Genomic DNA, 20,869 nt, shown 5'->3' with positions numbered 1-20,869 from the left:
CAGTCCCTCCCAAATGCCAATCTCTGCTATAAATAAACTACGAAATGGCCAGATCTGCTTTTAATTTTAATGAACCATAAAAAATTCACACGCACCGCACACAAAGACGCTGAATATTACGATGCCACCAAATAAAGGTTGACACAGACCTTTCCTCAGACCCTCGAAATGTTAATGAAACTTAAATACCTGCGAGAGTCGCATTTCTCAGCAAACAAATCAAACGAGCAGCAGCAACATAAAAATGCTCAAAATTCAAAGAAAACTATTAAACAACTGTTTGCCGTTTATCTGAGGGAATCTCTCGGGTTCCGAGTCCCGAATCTCGAATCTCGAATCTCTCACCGTCCAGCGTTTGCTTAGAAATTAGAGCCCAAAACAAAGCGGGAGATGGATGGTAAGGCCACATATATACCCATAGGTATCCACGTACATATATAGGACCGGTTTAACATAGCCCTGTTAAGTCGGGCCAGTTAACAGCGACGCCGACTGCGACGCCGGCAGCGGACTTATCTGCGTTCTGGCCACTCAACTCTCGGGATCCCAGAACTTCGGCTTTTCATTAGCTTGGAGCTCGTCGCTCCGACCGGTTCGGTGTCTTACGCGATCGCAGAGATCAGAACTTTTGCCACATAATCCAGAGAATAGAAGCCCCAACTTCGAGAGCGAGCTAAGATACTGTGCGCGTGCGCTTCGACCCACGCGAGATTTTTCTTCAGCTGCGGCTTTGATCATCCAACAGAAATCCGTTTCGTTTTTATGCAAATTTCCAACGGGGGAAAAATATAGTCTCTCCGCGCGTTTCGTCACAGTGTGAAAGTAAAAGATTCTTTGTGCAAAAAGAAATTTCCACAGTTCATCAAATATTACGAAATACTTACGTTGCTTGCTACAAAAAGAAGTGTGTAAAAAGCCAATAGAAAAGAGAGTTTCGATCTTTGTGTGCGTGTTAATTGATCAACAATAAGTGTAAATTTGTATTTGTTAAACTTAACGGCAAATTGTGGATTTCGGCTGTATTTTTGTGGAGCAGAAGGTGAGCAATCGGTGGCAAACAATATTTAAAATACAATTAGCGTCATGCTCTAGAAATTGGGTTAAATATCGGATATTAATAAGTGGGGATCTCTTTTTGCTGTTTTTGGGGTAAGCTGTGTGCGGGGAAATCGGTTGCCAATGAATGTCACATAATTACTGATCGGTGAATAAGATTTGACTTTGGGGAAGATGTAATCAATTTGGGGTTACTGAAATGGGGTCATGTTACATAGGTTGGAGGAATCTTACGAAATTGAATCAAAGTGAAATCAAATTGTGGAAAGATAAAGGTAGCTTTAAAATTACGAAACATTTTTTTTTTGTTCCGTTTATTTTCTTTGTGACTCATGTAAATTTGTGGTAATGATGGTTCATTTGATTAAATTATTGTTTTTTAATAATTATTTAATTTATGTTTTACTAACGATCATATGTCATGACGATTCTAATATTATACCATCCTTAATTTTTGATAAGTGTATTGCATTTGTTTATTATTTTTAAATTAATCAAGCCTTTATTAAAGCAAAGCAAATGAAAAATTGTTTAAAAAAATTAAAAAACGTACATTATATTTTCTTTTAAAATTACATAGTGTTACATTTAAACAAGAACTGTACAAATATCTACTACATGCATTTTTAAAATGAGGTTTTATAGTGTTAAGAAGAGTACACACACACATTCCAAACATGTGAAAACCCATAAAATACGAACGCCTCATAATTTTACCACTTAACAGTTATTAAAACCACTATTAAAGCCCCGAGAACCTCGGATAATTAATGCTTTCGCTCAAAACAAATTCAATGCAGCTTCGCCTCCTCAACAATTATAATTAATGGGGATCTATTAACCCATTCATTATCGGTTTCATTAGCGGAGACCCCAACTCGCAGCTGACAACTCAATGCAGATGTGGAAGCCTTCCCTAACCCCCCGTTAACTTCTTTTAACCACTTTTCTCATCACTCAACGCCAACGCGTGGAAAACATCTTCAAAAGACATTTTGGCTGATAGCGTTTTTTTAAAAATTTCACTTACAAACAAAAAAGGAGGGCGCAACATTTTCTCATTGTGTTCCATTTTCTGGGTCAATAGAGAGGATGGTCGGGATGGATGATGGCCCAGCCCAACCCAAAAATGAAAAATATAAACCTAGCCCAGCCCAAAAAAGGGATTTCCCTTTTACAACGAAAACTTTCATTGGTATCGGAAGAAAAAGAACGAAGAAAAGTGTCAGGGCAAAAGAATATGCAAACAATAAACACTCGTCGGCCATAAATTAAAGCCAATGAACATTTTGGATCCAAGGCGACTTCAAAAGGCCCAGACCAACGGTTCTTTGACGACGTTTGGATTAAAGCGGGAATATCGAACCAAATACGATGGGCCAACTGTCGTTGCATTTCGGTTTCGATTTCCTGTCCCCAGACATGGGATCCCCAGACCCCCTCCAATTTCCCCGATCTTTTTGTGCATTCACCGCATGATTAATAAAAGAGAAGTTCTCGTGGTTCTTTCCCACTCTTTGACCGCTTCGTTGATTAGTAAGCATGTCGACATTTCAATAAAAAATCAAAAACGACAACAAAAAATTCAAAATCATCGGCGGGGGCAACTCCTCATCAACGTCACATTTTTATACATTTCTACCCTATGAGACGCTCTGTGGCTTTGCATTTTAATTGCTTTTGATTTGGTTTTTGTGATGTGGCTGCCCCCGCTGATGAGTCGGGGAATTGGGCGCGACTCAACGGATTTTTCGATTTGGCATCAAATCAAAATATATGTATGTATACGTATGTATGAACGTTACTGATCTTTATGGCAGTTAAAGGTTTAATTTCCGAGAAGGAGAGTTTTAGAAGCTTTTAGACGTTAAGTGATCATTAAAATGAATTTCAAATTTAGATATATTTAAAATCCTTCAATAAATCAAAATATATATATATAATGCTTGCAGTATGTTAAAAATCTATATCTATAACATGAAATAATTACATAAACTTAATAACAAGGTTTATAAATTCCGTATACGTTTTGAACCACTTTGCGAATACTTCCACTTGTTTTATGCACATCTTAAGCTTTACTTCATACAACGCACTTCTCATACAAACTATATATTACATTGGGCCCCATTTGTCACTCACAATGCGAAAAATTGGAAACAAAGCCAGATTTACATTCAAGTTTCGCATAGGTATTCTCCCAGAGTTCCGATTTTATGGCTATGAATCGGAGATGACCGTGGAATTTCGATTCATTGGACCTACCTTTATCGAGGGCGATTCGATAGCACCTGTAATGCCAAGGGGATTTCCATTGGTTAATCATTTTACTATTTTTGGATTGCCAGATTGCCTGAGTTCTTGTTCCATTTCCGCTATGGATTCGATCTACATCTACGTCAGTGGGAAATCTATTCATGTGCTATTTATCTTCTTTTTCCAGTTAAGCACTAGGAATTTTATGGATGTGATTAATGCTTTTCAAATAACAGCTTGAGCAAACAAACTTTTCCACTTCCCCCTGCGAACACGGTTTTATTTCCTCTTTTATTGTGATAAAGTGAATGAATTCCGACAAAGCCTTTTATTTTTGAAAACCGATGTTTGTTATACTCTAAACCATGTTTTCTAAGCCTATTCCATTCTTATATTCTCAATATATTATTGACTTAACACATGTTTGACTCCATCTAACATGACTGCTGTGATACTTATGAAATATCAATATTTTTATGTGTTCTAATAAAGTATGTTATATGTTATGACTTGTGCTTGATTTTAATTTCCGTCATATATTTGTTAATGTCTGATTTTTACTAAGTTCCAAAAAGTAATGTTTTTCTAATAATACTAAAATGTCAAAAATATACCCAAAGTCAAGTGTCTATTGAGATTTCAAAAATTCTTTTCCATAGAGTATTTTAACAACGATTCAGTGCCACTTGACAAATGAAAGCAAAAATCCAAACTGTCCGCAGTGAGAAAACCAAAAGCGTGCAAAAAAAGCAGAGATAAACCAAAAAAAGACCCACAGAAACAAAAAAGAAGTCAAGAGTGGTCAGCGTTAATTTTTCATGGCGGGACAACAGAAAAAGAATATTATTTCATTTATTTACATCACGGCAATGGGTTGGGAATGGAGTTTCGGATGGGGACTAAACAAACGCAAGCGTTGTCCATGGTCCACAACGTCATTAGTCACACTAGAGCAGGGGCGGGGGGCGTGGCGATAAAAGGGGGTTTTCGGGGGAAAACTAGGAGGGGGTTAGGATATATCAACCAGCTAGAGCAAACAAAGGCAAAATGCTGTGAGCTATGAAACCCGCGGCCAAAGCGGATAAAAAGTAATCAAAAGTGCTAAGAACGACATAATAAGGCAACTGAAAACTGGAAGAAGCAGAGTGAGAAAGGCGGCCAGGGGGAGTGGCTAGCGAGGGGAACTCCTGAGGCTGAAGGTGTTTCTTTCGCAGAGAAAACTGCTTGACAAAGAGGAAATGAAATCAAATAAAGAAAAAGAAGTCTCCGCGGCAGGAATATTGCATTTATGTTTGAGAAATACAGTGATTACTCCTTAACTTAAACTACGATCACTACTAACAGCAGTACCAATTTTGTCAACTAAAATTTTTAAGCTTACTAAAAAAACTTAAAACTCTTGTATGGATTTTTGTGACACAATTGTATAGTATGGTAAGATGTGTTCTATGGATCCCAAAACTTAGAACCTTGCTTTTAAGAATCAATTTTAGTATTAGGATGACGCATATTAATCTCCAAAATATTTAAAAAAGTATGCTACAGTATATTTTTCATCAGAAAGTTTAAAAAATGTATAGAATAAAACTATACACACTTAGTATCACTTTACGTTGTGTTGTTAGGTGTGTTTAAAATGTCCCAGAACTTAGAACATAGCATTTAAAACTTAGTTTTAAGTATAAATACGCATACAAATCTCAAAATTATTTATAAAAGTATGACAAGATACATTTTTGACCAAAAAGTTTTATAAAAATATTTCCAAAAACGAAGTTCCATTTAGAACAGCATACCCTAACGAAATGTTCGTTGGTGTTACATATTGGGATGTTCCTGATATTCAACCCGTTCTAAGCCTTTTAAACTTTTTATGGCCCATCCTGGTGGAATCGCAGTCACTGAGGTTCCACTGTGGAGTGCTGGGGAGCGTCAAGTTCTGGCGTTGGTGGACGACGCGGATTCTTAGCCGCCTAAGCCCTGAGCCGTAAGCCGCTTGCCGCGCGAGGCGAACGCGATTTTTAAGCCGCAGCTTAAAGTGGTGACAACAGCAACGGCAACAGCAATGGCAACTACGGCTACAACTTTTGGCTTTGGCTCCGCAGGAGAGTCGAGTTGCATTTTGTAAAACCCTTTAGTGTGATTAATGTGCCACACACTCGCACGTGCGTGTGTGCGTTTCCTTTTATGAGCTCTTTGGTTTACAAGCAGGTCGTGCTCCTTACACTTTTCCTTTTTCCCTGGACTCCTTCGCCTTGCCATGTTTTTTATACATTTTTTCTGCCAGTTCTTGCCTTTGTTGGGACAAACAAAAGCCCAGCCACCCACACACCTTCGTGCGCAGACATTTTCCGTTTGCACACGCTTTCACACACATGCAGCTGCACTGCCCTAATCCTTTTGACGTGGCTTTTATCGCACTTGCCTGCTTTTTCGCCTGCAGCCTGCGCCGAAAGGGTAGCAAAAAGGATTTTCGAGTTGTACAAACGGTCTTACCACATTTAAAACTTAAATGTGCACTTATTTTGTACGAATTTGCAGGCTACCGAATGGTTTCCGAAAATAGGTTTAGCTTTTTAGTCCCTTGGTATTTTTTTTTTTGTGACATTATTCAGCATTCAATTTAATATTTCTTATAAATGTGAAAATCATTCAATTTAAATTACATAATAATATATAAGTAATATAGAGTGTTATAATTATTAATTTTCCTTTATTCGCATTATGAGCGGTATGAGTCTTCAAAAGTAGAAATAATAAATAGTGTAATGCTCAAAAATAACTTTTAATCTTAAACTCAAAGTATCTTAGCCATAGCGAAATCATGTGGCATTGCTTACCCAAAGATATCCTGTAAAAGTGTATCGGATATTCGATGCATCCCTTTTCGTTCCCTTTCCTTTTCCTTAAAGCTTTCCGTTTCATCCTCGTTTTAGCTCCTTTTTTACATATTTTGTGTGTGCTGGGTATCTCATTATGTGCTCGAGCTCCGTCTTGGGTTACATATTTTTCATAAGCATATGTACACATGTGCATAATAACTCCCCTCGCTCACACATATTGACTCTTTGGGGGCTTCATTTGCTCAAGTGTTTTTTTTTCGAAGCCCCTTGGGGGCGGTGGCTCTTGGCGCGTTGCACAGGAAACAGCTACAACAAATAGCAACAGGCAGACAGGATGTTGAAAAGGATTCCGCAGGGAAAAAAAAATAAAGAAAAAAATCATAAACCTTTTGTGGGGCTTCGTGCCAAGTCATCTTGTGTCGTGTCAGTCATAAATTAAGTGAGTTTCTTACAGTTTTTTCACCACTTTTTCGTACATCTTCCCTGGATGTTGGGGCAGCTGCTTTTGTGCCACTTTCCAGCGCAAATTAATTAAGACATTTTCGATGAGATCAACTTAAATGCGAGACGGGGCCAAATACAAATTACGAGCGCTCCGCACGTGAAAAACTGTGTCATTGTGTGACATCAAAACCAACAAAAAGCCAACAGAAGCCGCAATAAAAACCAGAGAAAAATCCAGACACGTACGGGCCAGGAAACAAGACAGTTGCTGCAGCTTTTTAGCCACAGCTACAGATATTGCTGATGCTGGACCAATCCTCTCCAGCGCGCTAAGACGGCTCGGTGGCATCAATTTTTGTCCAGTAGCCGAGAAAATGTCACGTTTCCACATAAGTTACAAAGGCTTTCGGCCACGTTGAGCGTGAGAATTGGCAACTGGCAACTGGCAGTCGCTCTCCTTCGGTCCGTGTGTGTTTTCCTGCTCCAGGAAAAGGTACTTTCCATGGTGAAAATTAATTGCCGGCCGTGTAGCAGTCTCACTCTTTGTCTGGCAATTAATTGGAAAGCAAATCCCCTAAACAAAAGCGAGTCCAAAGGTGTACGCCTGACATTTCCACACACAGACACGCAAAAAAATCTCAAGAACTGTTAAAATTATTATGTAATATTAATAAAACTGTTACTATAATTATTACTATTAGATTACAATTTTAGAGAAAAAACCTTTAAATATTTAAATTTCCCAAAAGTCGAAAAAATATTTATATTTGAAAATATTCAAATGAGAAAACAAAACATTATCCCAGTTTTTCCTGTGTTTTCCAAAGGTTTTAACAGAGGCTTTTGTGTGCGAATCCCGAAAATGTCATATTTTCTAGCCTAATAAAACAATTTAGCACATATAATTATTTTAACTTATACATACAAATTATTTAAAATCAGCAAAAATTAGTTTATTCGAATATTTTAGAAAGAAAATGTAAGAATAACCCAAATTTTTTCTGTGTATTGCAAAGGGTTTACGAGGCCTTTTGTTCAATAATCTCGGAAAAGTCGTTCCGTTTTTTAGCGCTAAAAAATCAATTAAACGCCTGCATGCCTCAGCCCGGGGGTAAAAAAGATTTAATAACCTTTGCGGACCAACTAAAGTTGGGGTTATTGTGTTATGACCCAATAATGATCGCAGATGCATTTAATTTGGACAGGAGGGTTAGCGGAACTCCCCCAGGGCTCGTTAAATGCTTTATGGCGGACTCTTTACGGCCTGAACTGCTGTTGTTGCCTGGGTTTCCATGGCTACTGACTTCCAGCCACGCTCCATTCGCAATAGGAAAGCAATTAGAGATGGATGCTCTTCCGGGCGTAGGAGACCATGGATTGGTAGGGAGAATCGGCTTCGGAACCGCAGCAGGTGCGGTCACTTTGCTAATTGCCAACTAATTTAGCGAAGTGAGTTGCACACACTCGAAATCTATCCCTATTTTCCCAAGGTGCATGCAAATGATTCAATATTACAGACAAACAGTGATGCCAAGTCAGCTTAAGAAAGTGTACGAAGCCTTCTTCTTATCAACCAAAATTGTGATATGGAATTTGATTGAGACTCGTAATATAAGTGAGCACTTCGATTATAAAGCATTTAGCGAGTACAAGACTCGGACATAATAAATGTATTTAGCTGAATATTGGGAAAGCTAAATTTAGCTTGTTTCTGTAATGCATAGTTTGGCAGCATTGGCAGCACTGCCGGCTACCCGGTCAATACAACCTCCCGCTTCACGACGTCTCGTAATCAGCCGCATTTATGTTTGGCCATAAAATATGCAAATATCCTTTAAGTACTTTTAATGTCTTGCCATTTGTTGGTCCGCAGGCTGTTGGCCCATGGCCATGTCCTCCTCCGCCGAGTCCTCCTCCTCCTCAGCCACTCTTTTGTTAATGGCATGTTTGGCATTGTCGCACAGTCGTCTTGTCTATTCTATAGGATATATATGCACGTTCCCTCGGAGCTTGCATTTTCATTTTGTGCACTTTGCCATTTCTTCAGTTAAAGTCTTCTTCCTTACTTTATGGCCCTCATAAATAACACCATGTCGCTGTATCGGTTTCCCTATATATATGTACATATCCCTGTGTGAGAACTTGAAGAGCTGATCTGCGGACGCAGGAATATTTCAACTTCGAACCGAAAGGGGGAAATTTGTTGGCAACATTTCATTTACCTAATGTCCACTGGGTAGCAAAGGTGTGTGGGCATTTATTTCCCATCTTTGTGTCAGCTCACTATATTTTCTATGTTTACTTTCTTATTATACTAATGGAAAAGAACTCTAAGGCGATAGCTGCAATGTTTTAGATATAATAATATTACTTTAAAGAGGCTATCTATTTTAATCTATAACTCTAAAGCAGTGTAAGCAGCCTTTAATTAGACTCGATTTCTGCCGCAACACGTACAGTGTATAAGAGCGGTAAGCACATCGATGAACTACTGTGTGCAAACTACTCACATAAGAAGTATTTTCTTTATTTTAGCAAGTCTTCCATAGTCGGTAAAACTCGATTTCTTAAAAATCATGTTAATATTTCTTGGTTTACCCTAGCAGGGTATCAAATCGCATATTCTCCCTTTGACTATGCTCTTTTTAATTTCTGTTGGGGGAACTGTGCATTTTTGCATATTTTGCGAGCTGCTTTTTCACATGCATCGCTCTTTATCCTTTCCGTTGTGAGTGTCGTGTTACACCGATTAATGTCCCCTCATTTTCTCTGATTTTCCGCAGGACAAAGGACTACGGTAAAGCAGCTTACCAGCTGGCAGCGCGAAGGCGTCAAAGAGATTCGAAAGGAGAAAAGCCAACTTGAAAAGGACTATTCGCACACTGTGGCCAGCGGAGGAGGAGGAAATCGAACCGAATGCAGTATCTCAACTACGCTCTGCAGACATCCACGCGACTGCTGACGTACCAGGGCCCGAACCAGGATCTCTATCCTGACCAGACAGGACTAGCCTCCGCCCACGAGGAGGACATCAAGCACGCCTGCTGCAGTCGCGGCGCCCAGCTGCTGAGGTTGCGCCACCGAGAGCTGGCCAAGCGACGAGCTCTCGAGGATCAGATTAACGCCAACCAGGAGGAGGAGACGGAGGAGGATCAGCAGCAGGATCAGGATCAGGAGCAGCTGCCGGAGAACTCGGACAGCGAGCAGGGAGCCGTCGGCGGGGAGCATCTGCAGCCGCAGCCAGTCCAATGAAACTTACTCTCATTTAATGTGCAACTGGCGCGCAGCAAGCTGCTATCGTTCTTCAACCGCGACATGGCCGCCACCGATGGCCAAATCATATTGGCCGCCTCCCGATTCGGCGATGCCACGCCCGTCTATCTGCGCGACTTCTCCAAGCAGCCGCTGCCGGCGGTGGCCAAGATCCTCAAGGGCCAGCACCAGGCCCTGGGGGTGCCCACCCTGTCGGCCCCCTCCCTGCAGAGCACCGCCCTCTTCCTGAGCGCCGGCAAGAAGTACCAGATCCTGGCCCAGCCCATCAAGATCAAGGAGGGCCGCAAGCCCACCAACGTGGGCGCCAAGGTGCTCATCCCGGAGACCTACGGCGGCTACTTCGAGCTGCTCAGCGAGGACGGCCGCTCCACGCGCTGCATCGACTCCGTGCTGGAGCTCTCGCGGCGGCGCAACGCCCGCGTCCTGGTGCGGGAGACCTTCCGATGCCAGCAGATGAACCGAACCATCCACGCCGGCGAGCTGCTGACCACCATGAACGACAACGGGAAGTACCTGCAGTGCAGGAACATCAAGGACGAGATCATCAATCTGCCACTCGATACCAAAGCCAAGTTCTCGCCGATCGCCAGGGAGGACAGCATCAGCGGTGTGCACACCGTCAAGAATCTGCTGCTCAAGCGGATGCCAGTCATCGTGAGGTGGGTCTTCTAATAAAATAGAATATTTTAAGTTTACACTAAGTGATTTTTACTCTACAGAAGAGATAACATATTTTTGAAGGTAGAAAGTTTGCTAAACCGAAAGAATTCCATTTGAATCACACACTTTGAAGTAACTTTTTCTAAAATCATGTTTTATAATAACTTTTTAGATAAAATATTTATAATAATAATATAGTATATCCTGTACTATCAGATTGTGTTTCACATGAAGAAATTCTACTACAGAAAAACCAGACCATTTTCCGATCCTTTCTGTAGAGGCTACTCATATAATATAGTCTTCAATTTACTTTTAAATATAAAAATTATAGTAAGTCTCGACTAATTTGCGTATATGTATATGAAATGCAATAAAGCAATGTAAATGTTTTCATAATTTCCAATTATATTCCGAACGTTCCTATTGCAGCTACTAGAAATAGTCATCCGATTCGGCCTAATGGTAATGTAGGTAGCACACATACCAAAAAATAAAATAATAAAAAATTCAAAGTCGAAACTTATGAATTGATTTAGGTACTTTCCTTGCATTCTTATAAAAACATCATATTAGGGATAATTTTTAACCACGAATTTGTATTTTCCATCCGCAGACTTGTCCACGGCAGCGCGCCCAAGGGCCTGAAGCAGCCCTTCGTGCCCGAGCTGCGGCTCCTGGGCTGCGTGGAGATCGACAGGATCTTCGCACTGCCCCTGCAGAAGGACACGGACCTGGTGCCGGTGCCGCTGAACGCCAAGATTAAGCTGCAGCGGGCCAAGAATATGGAGCAGCTGGAGCACTTCATCGAGTACTCCCGATTCCTGGACAAGGCGCAGCGCCTGCTGGCCGACGCACGCGATCGCCTGCAGATCGTCGATCTCAAGCTGAGCGAGAAGGAGAAGAAGGACTCCAAGTTCAACAGTCGCAACGGGGGCAGGTTGCCGGTGGTGATGCTGCCGTCGGCTGCCGGGATGGCAAGCGGATTGGCGGAAAGTGGCTATGTGTTGCGCAAGAGTGCCAGTTGCGATTCCTGGTCGAAGCAGCAGCAGGCGCTCAGTAGCAGCGAGATTGCCGAGGAGTACAATGAGATCGATCACATATATGACTATGTGAGGGGCCTGACGCCCCTTTCGAAGGGCCTGGCCCGCTTCGAGCCCATCTGCGAGTCACCAACTCTGCGGTCGCACCACACGGACAGCGGCAGTGGCAACTACTGCAGCTTGATTAGGGCTCCGGCCCACCAGCAGGCCTCCACCTCCGGGAACAACAACAACTACAGCAGCCTGGAGTCCAACAAGCACAGCAGTAGCGGCGGTGGCCACCATCCCGGCCACCAGCAGCAGCACCATCACCACCACCATCACCTGGTTAATCACTACCATCACGGCCATATTCAGGAGGACATCAAGCCGGTGCCGCCGCCCATCGAAACAATTCCGGGCAAGAAGCCGGCGGAGAAGCGCCAGCGTCCCACTCTACCAAAGCTTTACATCAAGAATGCCCACAGTGCTGGGAGCAGCAGCAATGGCAACTCCACGGGCACCACCCACAGCACCAGTCACAGTCACAGCCATAGTCACAGTCACGCCCACAGTCACAGTCACACGCAGTCGCAGTCACAGTCGCAGCAGCCGCCGACTCCCAATGGGAACACGGCCAATGCGGTGGCCAATGCGGCGGCTGCTGCGGTGGCCGCTGCCCATCACGGTTCCCACGGATCACATCCGCATCCCCATCCGCATCCGCATGCCAGTGTGCATCCGCACCCGCATCCGCATCCTCATCACGGCAAGGTGCTGACGCCCAACAACCATCTGCCGAGCAAGGAGGCCCTGGAGCCGCAGTCGCCGCTGTTCCACATCAGGTAAGCAGATCGGGGTCACCAGCTGTTCGGTGTGACCCAAAATATATTGGGTCCACCTCTACGTAATTAAAACATCAAAAAGTTGATTGTGCTTAATAGAGGGGTTGAGTATTAGGAGTACTTATTAAACATTTAAGAACTGCAGTAAAAAGTTTTAAGGTCTATGTCACCAAATTTCTTTAGAAGGAAGAAAAAGTTACACATTCTGTTTATTCGCTAATTGAAAAAACTTAATTGATAAATATCAAATCAGGAGACGTATGTATTATTACAAATCTTTAAAAGCTATATAACGTTCTAGTATTTTTCTATTAAAAATGCAATATTAGTATAAAAAACACACTTAAATTTAAATAAAATCATTAAAGGTAAACCATAATTTGGGCTTTCAATTCATCAAAGTCTAAATAAAGTTAAAATATTTGTATATAACAAATGCAATATTAATATTTAAATGCAGCCCTATAAAGACATGTTTAAAGACTAACCCTTACTAATTTATAAAACTTCTTACTCCTCGAAATATTCTTAGGAATACAGATCAAATTCCCTTAGGAAAAAAAGGAATAGGGAGCATAATGTATAGCTTGGTTAAAAGCTTTAATGGGTGAATAAGCAAAACTAAAAGCCGTATGCCCTACATAGGTATTCTAAATACAACTCCCAATGTTTTATTACCTTCCAGGTACAAGAGTCTCAGCAGCCTGCAGCTGACGCCGGACAACAACAATTGCTCCTCCGTGACGCCGCCGACGATCTCAGCCCATGGCAAGTCATCCGCAGCTGGCGGTGGATCGGGATCGGGAGCAACTGCGTCGGGAACCCCGGCCACGCCGGGCACTCCGCCGGATGTGGTGCTCAAGTGCGGCAGCATCCTGAACGTCCACGGCTACCTGTCCAGTCCGCATCCCCTGCCGCTGCCGCTGCCCCACAGCCGGAGCTCCAGCAGCAACAACCACCACAATCCGAGGGAGGGAACCCTGGACTCGTCCCGCAGCGGAGGCCGGACTTCGGGGGACTCGAACAAGCTGCCCGAGAAGAAGACGCGCCGCCTGTCCCGGCCCAGAAGTCTATCCAACCTGGTCTGGGACCTGCGACCCTCGAAGGAGAAGTCGAAGAAGAAGCTCTACATCCATCACTTCGATCAGCGGCAGCAGGCGACGCTGTATCTGTAGGATGATTGCTTGGATGCATCTCCAGGATGACGACGAGGAAGTAGCAGCACGATGATGATGATGAAGATAATGAGGATGATTCGTTGCCAACTCGTTTCTAGCTGCCATCGACCCCCACAATACAGAAGAAATACAGAGAAATAAAACACAATAAAAGAAGAGCAACTACAACTTTTGGCACGCTGTGTGTGTTCCTGCAGGTGAGTTGAATAGCCATGCAAATCGTGCTGCGTTTTGATTGTTTTTCTGCTTATTAAATTCGTGCGCCCAGCCAAACAAACTAAACAAACATTTCAAACGGCCAACTAATGGTTCTTCCCACTCCAATCCATTTTACAGCTTTCACCATTTAGCCTGCAGCAGCAATTTTAATTAATATTGAATTGTGCCTTTCCCTGCTACGCCCAGAATTATGCTTTAAAACCAGATTCCAATGGAGTATTTGACGAGAATATTTCGACCGGATGGACCCCCGAAAAGAAAGGCTGCCAGCACACACACAACACACCCCACAATCCACCACATACACAACACACACACACACATCAAGTCTATAAAATTGTGATTTTAATTTTATGTTTAATTTAATAATTATTGCGAACCATTTTCAAATTGGACGAAAAGCCATTTACGCTATTCAGAAAAATTCACAAATCGAACTTCAAAATCCACAAAACTAGTTTTCTATAAACGAGATACTTATATATTTAAAGAGTACTGTATTTAAACCGGATAGCAAAAGGCAAATGTAACTAATAGTAAGTCAATATTATCAAACAACCATATATCAATCATTTAGAGAATGTTATGCAACACTTAAAGTAGCTAAAATGAATTTATAAATTAATGCAATGAATTTCCTCCTCATAATTTAAATGTTGTGCAAACTGTTGATTGAATGCAATTAAACCATAATCGAACAACTCTTGATTAGTAATTAGTTTGCTCAGAGCCAGATACTTCCCCGAAAACCCCCGAAGCCCCCGGAATATTAATTTCCCCACGATCTGCTCGCAATCGCATTGTCTTAGTCGTTTAGTCTGTACATTTTAGTTGTATTTTCCAGCTTATATGGCCTATAAATAGGGAGTACATATATACTTACATATGTAAAACTAATATATAACTTGTATTTGTGTCTAAATAAATGTCTCAGAAAAATAAATGTATATGCAAAACAATCTCGATCGTTGAAAGTTGTCTTGATTCCTGAGTGTGGGCGGCTAAACTATCCAATGAAAGCTTAACGGCCTGGAAATTGACTCTATAATAACCTGATCTGGCCATAAGCGATTGTCGGTAAGCAGGTGAAAAATTAGTGGGCACCAAACGATTGAGATGGAATTTCTATTATTTAAATATTGTGAGCAAAACTGTTTAGTCGATTTACACAGGTATGACGAATTACCCATTATTAAATATTTGACGAACATGATTTTGTTTTGAAATATATATCACAAAATTATATAGCTTTGTTGAGTCATAATATTTTAATATCCATTTAGAATAACCCAACAACCCACGTGTAAGACTCTGGACAAAATAATGTGACTGGAATTCATAATATTTTATTTAGCACAAGCTACTCTATTAAAATTATAGATTCCTGCCACGGAACCCCTATAATATTTGATGTGATCTCATATGTCTAAACACTCGAACTCAGCTTTACTAGGCCGTAAAAGGTGCCAATACCAGCAAAAACAACAAACCGGCTCGGACCAAAATCGAAGAAAATTGCGCAGTTTTTCTAAAAAAAAAAACAAAAGGAAAACGCATAGCGAAAAAAATCAGTTTAAATAAATGAACACATGCCAAATGCTTCCTGGCCGCAGACAATGAGCCGAAACACCTGCCTCATAGACACCTGTCCGCTTTTGGGCAAAGAATCGTATTAATCTCCATTGGGGGGGCTTGCGGGATCATGGGTGAGGGAGCAATGCGGAACCGAGTCTTTATGAAGACGAAATTGCGTTAATGCTGGTAATTAGTTGCAATATCGAAAGGCTGCCACGCGAGTTCGCTGCTTGAATCTTTCGTAATGCGGCATAAAAGCGGTATGCAAATACATTGTAAGTGCACGGTGAAAAATTATCAATATTACTGAACGTTAGATAGTTTTTATAGTTAATTTGAATTTAATTTATTTTTACGTTTTCCTCATGAGAAATGTGAAATTGTAATTATTGACATAGATATTATGAGCGATATTTGGCTGTCTGAGCTTACCAACATTTATATTTGTTTTGTTTAGGTGTTTACATTTTAATATGAAAGTAATACGCGCGTTATTTTTATGGTAATCATTTTCTTCCTGCGCAAAATTGGAGCTGCAGCTGGGCTAGGAACTGGAGCTTTTGAGCTGGAGCTGGGGGCAACGAATTGAATAACATGAAAAATGCGCTTGCATTGCGATATCATCACGTTTATGACGTTGGCACAATTAATCAGCCGCATGCAAGCGCTAAAAGGCAGAGGAGACTTCGGGGACCCTGAAGAACGGGGGTTCGGGAAGAGTCTGCAGATCAGGGAGAACCATAAACGTTTCCCTGCTCATCAAATGTGCAATTTATAACCACCACAGACGCCCACGCCGAAGATCGTTGGAGCTGAGAGTGCGGCTTAAGCTCAAGTTCAGGCTCGAATTAACCCTATGTTCGCTTAATATTTATCATTTAAACTATACTTTAAAAATGTACCTTATGTAACATTCTGCAAGGTAATAGTTATACAATGCAGCAAAACTTTTTAATTTTGTAGTTTAGTTTAACAAATTTTTTAACACTAAAAAATTAAAGTTTGGTATATACCAATATAACTGATATTTAAATATTTATAAATGGGACTATTTTAATTAATGAATAAAGTTAAGTCCCTATCTACAACTTTTATTTTTTATATTTTATAACATCAATTTAAATAATACATTTAAGGTTACTAACAAAAGAAACCCATTAGCGTACAGAAGGTTAAGGCTAAGGTGCGGGTTGGGAACCAAGAACCGAGATTGAGACTGAGACCGGGGGACCTGCATGTTGCCTCGCCATTTGCTACAGTTATGGCACTAGGAAGACTGGACCTGCAGCTGCTCTATGCCCCTCTGCCCCTTGATATTCCACCCCCTCTGAAGAAAAGGCGATTTGTATCGGGATGTCTGTTTAAACTGTGTGTAAATCGCCCTAAACTACGCATCAGTTTCGGTTTCAATCTCGGACGGTTCCATCGGTTTCCCGCGGTTCTTAAGGCACTGTTAAAATATAGGGAACATTTGGGAGTTACCTGACTATTTTGATTTAAATAATGTGTCGAACTGGAAAACCCATGGATAATCGCAACAATCCTGAAATTAAATAATATAAATAATATATATATAATAATATAAGGATATTGCATGCAGTTAAGCATAATTTAGTCAAGGAAATTATTTTTTATAACTCTGTCCTCAGTTCTAAAACAAGCGACTGCTATCAAATTCAGTGGATGTGTGGCCATAACAGCCAGTAGAATTTTCTGTCCGTGTTGCAGTATTTACTTGAGGAAGTGGCTGCGTTTAGCACGGCAGCTTTATCGCGATGGAAGCGATACGTGGCGATATAGCGGTAACAAATTGGCTTTTGCTTTGAAAATTCTGGCCCAGTTCGAAAACGCTTCCGCGACACAAACACACAATTAAAAGTTCTCGCAGCTCAATTACCAGGCTATCGATCAGGAAAAGGGGAGAAAGAGGTGGGAGAAAGGGGAAGAGGAGGAGGAGCTGAAAAATGCAAACTTCCCTTGCACTTACATAGCAAACTCGTAGATTTATAAAGACCTAGGGTCTTTGATCCATGTGATCTGCAATTACGCTCCGCTCGTCGGCTTGTTTATTTTGTTTTCTTTTTTCAGCTCCTCTGCAGCAATTGCGCAACTGCCGCAACAAATGCTGCAACTGCAACAACTGCTGCAACTGGCTCGATAATCATTCAAATTTACAAGAAAACAATCAAAAAACAAATTCCTAGAACACAAATCGACGAAACTCATTTCATTTCAATTAAAGTTGCACGTTGCGCGCAACAGAACGAACTGGAAGTTGGGAACGGAAAAGAAGGAGAGGGCTCGGGGATGCAACAGCTTGAGAAAAGTCCATAAAGAAAACGAGAAATGGAGCTAGAAGTTCGATGTTGGATCCAACTTTCGAGTGACCTGTAAATAAGACATTTTCAAAAAAATGATTCAATTTTGAGCATTATTCTTAAGGGATTATTCTTTAAATGCTCAATATTTTAGAGAAAATGTGATTTTTAAAAAATCTTATTTTTTCCATTGACGAATGTTAAGAAGAACTTATAAATCTCGAATTCTCTATAATTAATCCTCGAAAATGATCTAAACCATTTCTTTGCGATTTTAGACTGTATTTTTTTAAAAACATAGTAAGGCCACACTTGTTTTAAAACCAGACTCGTGTTTTTTAAACATTTAACATTTTAGCTCATAGTTTTTATGGGTAGATCGAATCTTAGCACATAGTTTAAATTCAATAACTAATAATTTTGGTAAAGACAACAAATATTGTAATATATTTAAAAAAATTCCTATATTTTTAAGAAATGTATATTTTATAAGATTAGATCTTTAAAAAATAAGATAAGATCTTTAAGATAAGAACTTTAAAATTATATATAAGAACCTGTACATTTAATGAAGCTTCTAATTCATGTGCTTGCATGGTATTCATGGCTGAATCATTAGTGGTCTAAGATCCTTTTCCACCTTTTAAGGGGTATCGGATCATGGGAGCGTGCAAGAATCAGGCGGGAGTAGCTGCAGAAGAATCAGCAGCCGCAGCAGAAGAATCAAAATCAGCAGCAGCGGCAGAGGCAGCGGCTGAAGCAGAGGCAGCGACGTTGAAAAATCCCAAAGAAAACAAATTTAAATAAGACAAACGTCAACCAATTACCGTCAATCGCATTTCCCGCAAGAACAACAACAGCAACTGGGGCCAGAAGGAGTCGCGCCAAAGCTGCAAAATTGCCAAACGGCCAATTGGGGGCGGTGGAAAAGGGAAGGGGCGGGGCGCGGAGACGGAGGCGGCGGAAGAACAAGGCGCGCGCATGTGCAGTTACGATTGCGAACGGCGACTGCGTCACACGAAGAAAGGTCAAGGAACTGTGGATACCATTTGAATAGGTCCTCTAGGTGAGCGGCAGGAGAGAGTGAGGTGTGCGGAGGTGAGAAAGGTATGCACTGATAAAAAACACGGTCTATACTAAAAAGAAAGTGGTATGCCCTGCCATCAAATTTATTGCTCTGTAAATATTCTGGTTTTTAGAATCTTAGGGACTTACTTTCTAAGAAAAAAGTATTAAGACAAAATCATCTTGAGAGCTAAGAATTATGATTATAAATTTCTATTAAATTTTTCTGACGTCAGCTTGTTTTCTTTCTGTGTGTTCCTTCCTCTCTTATATATATTATATATATATTAATCTCTATATAGGAAACCTAAAACCATAAAAAAGTATTTGGTAAGTTATTTAAGCAATGTATGTATGTAGATAAAATTGCTTCCAAGCGTCTCCAATAACAGAAATATATTTTGACAAATTTTCTTAACAGTTGGGAGGTTTAAGAACTAATTTAAATCCAATTTCCCCGAAGTCAGCTGGATTTCTTTCTGTGTGATAGAACTGCTCTGCCTGGAAATCAAATCAAATACAAATCAAACAAACACAAAAATGGTGGACCGAGGTGGAGGGACGTTGAGAGACAAGCCATCGAACAAATTTCCATGCTCCGCTGTGAAATTCCACGACGGAATGGAACGACAACATTGACGACTCAAAGAAGTTTCCCTGCCAGCCTGGTTTTTCCTTACTTTTCTTATTTTTTTGCCTTTTCGTTGGGTGAGCGCAATTATCCGTCGCGTGGTGCGTACAGTGAACTCTCGTTATGTAAGCAGGTAAATTGTTTTTCAACAAGATTCATCACTTTTCCAATTTACTATATTTGGATTAAATTGATTAGGAGATAAAATAATAACCTTGACCTCGACTTGTCCAAAATATTGTTGAATCTAAGAACGTTTGAGTTTTAGTATATTATAATGGCTTTATTATGATGTAGTATGATGGGCAGTCTCATATTGTACATGATTTTTGAATATTAAAAATGTTATCTATCTAATGGAAATTAAAGAGGTCATGATTCTGTTTATGACTAGATAAACAAATGTACCACTTTTTGGAGAACATTTTCTACAACTTTTACATATTTATTTCTAGAAGAATAGAAGTATAGAAGATAAGGTTCTTAAAATGTGATCCCCAAAAAAAGGGAACAAGTAATAACTTTAAAACTACTTATTAACATTTGAAAAGAAAAATGTACGGGCAATTAAAGTAGTATGCAAGCCATTTTCGCAATACGACGAAGTAAATGTCTGAAAAAATCGGCGATTGAGGAAAGAAACCCACTTTCCTCGCACCTAAATTGCCCAAGACGAGCTGCACGTACTGACAGCCTCGGCTGACATTGCTCCCAGGCCCCTTTCCTGCTCTTTTGGGCCCAGATCAAGTTGGCTCTGGCAGTGCATCCATCATCGGCTGCCGTCGATGATTCTCATGCGAAAAGGTCAGCATCAGACGACTTTGGACTGCGACTTTGTCTGGGAGTCGGTTTCGGATGCAGTATTCCGACTCTGGTCTTAGAATTTCAATCATCGGGACCAGTGAAATGTGGCAGCAACATCGGAGCCACGTCGCTGATGTTGCTCCTGTGCGTCTGCAACATTGTCGCTCCGATCAACTTCGATCCTCTCGCTTTGCCCACTTTGTTCTCGAGTCGCTGAAATTGCAACCGATCACGTTCATTGCATGCATACAAAGCAGCAACATCAACATCAACAGCAGCAACATCAACATCCCAACTGCAATTGGCCAGCTCTGTCGATTTCTCATTCGATCCATTTGAAATTGTTTGATGCCAGTTTGATATGGAGGCCATGTTCGCCGCTGCCTCGTTACCTTCGAAAGTACTTCAATCATATTCAGCAATTGTAGCAATTGTTGCGCCCTAACGATGTCAGGAATCCATTGCTGGCCCCTTATGGGTGCGATTGGAGGTGCCCTTAATGGGCTTTGGGTCACCCAGATCTAGGTGGGCAAAAGGGGTCGGGCCAGAGCTTTGGTATTAAATAAGTATACTTATGAAAACAAAGATGTAGTTTTCTATAAACTAAATTAGGGAATATTTTTCTTAATGCTTTTAGAATTTTCCAAAACCAAGAATATACTAAAGTTATAAAAACATAA

The 20,869-nt window shown here is 40.9% G+C and overlaps 2 protein-coding genes across 4 annotated transcripts in view; both read left to right on the top strand.

The window, feature by feature from the left end:
• LOC119549902 overlaps positions 1–9,886 on the top strand; it is a 90,106-nt gene extending 80,220 nt beyond the window's left edge. For 2 of the 3 annotated variants that reach the window (XM_037858212.1, XM_037858211.1), the window contains one exon: positions 9,383–9,886. In XM_037858212.1, coding sequence (XP_037714140.1) covers positions 9,516–9,851 — 336 coding nt within the window. In that variant the 5' untranslated portion in view covers positions 9,383–9,515 and the 3' untranslated portion in view covers positions 9,852–9,886. Of the gene's footprint in view, positions 1–583; positions 1,040–9,382 lie in introns of those variants that run through there. The other variant, XM_037858213.1, reaches the window with a different exon arrangement.
• On the top strand, positions 9,882–14,755 carry LOC119549901 (midnolin homolog). The gene is made up of 4 exons (XM_037858210.1): positions 9,882–10,531; positions 11,149–12,399; positions 13,085–13,774; positions 13,914–14,755. Exons 1-3 carry the CDS (start codon positions 9,915–9,917, stop codon positions 13,572–13,574), a joined length of 2,358 nt encoding a protein of 785 aa, XP_037714138.1. The 5' UTR covers positions 9,882–9,914; the 3' UTR covers positions 13,575–13,774; positions 13,914–14,755.
• Positions 14,756–20,869: the final 6,114 nt, after the last annotated feature.

This window comes from Drosophila subpulchrella, chromosome 2R (assembly GCF_014743375.2).
Source record: "Drosophila subpulchrella strain 33 F10 #4 breed RU33 chromosome 2R, RU_Dsub_v1.1 Primary Assembly, whole genome shotgun sequence".
NCBI classification, from domain to species: Eukaryota; Metazoa; Arthropoda; class Insecta; order Diptera; family Drosophilidae; genus Drosophila; species Drosophila subpulchrella.
The sequence above is the reverse complement of the archived record's forward strand: the minus strand, read 5'-3'. Positions and strand labels throughout refer to the sequence as shown.

Bases quoted from the DNA above. Each gene is read 5' to 3' on its own strand.
- LOC119549901 (XM_037858210.1), top strand. From the start codon at position 9,915: ATGGCCGCCACCGATGGCCAAATCATATTGGCCGCCTCCCGATTCGGC. The intron at 10,532-11,148 runs GTGGGTCTTCTA...TTCCATCCGCAG, and splicing joins CGGATGCCAGTCATCGTGAG to ACTTGTCCACGGCAGCGCGC. The intron at 12,400-13,084 runs GTAAGCAGATCG...ATTACCTTCCAG, and splicing joins TCGCCGCTGTTCCACATCAG to GTACAAGAGTCTCAGCAGCC.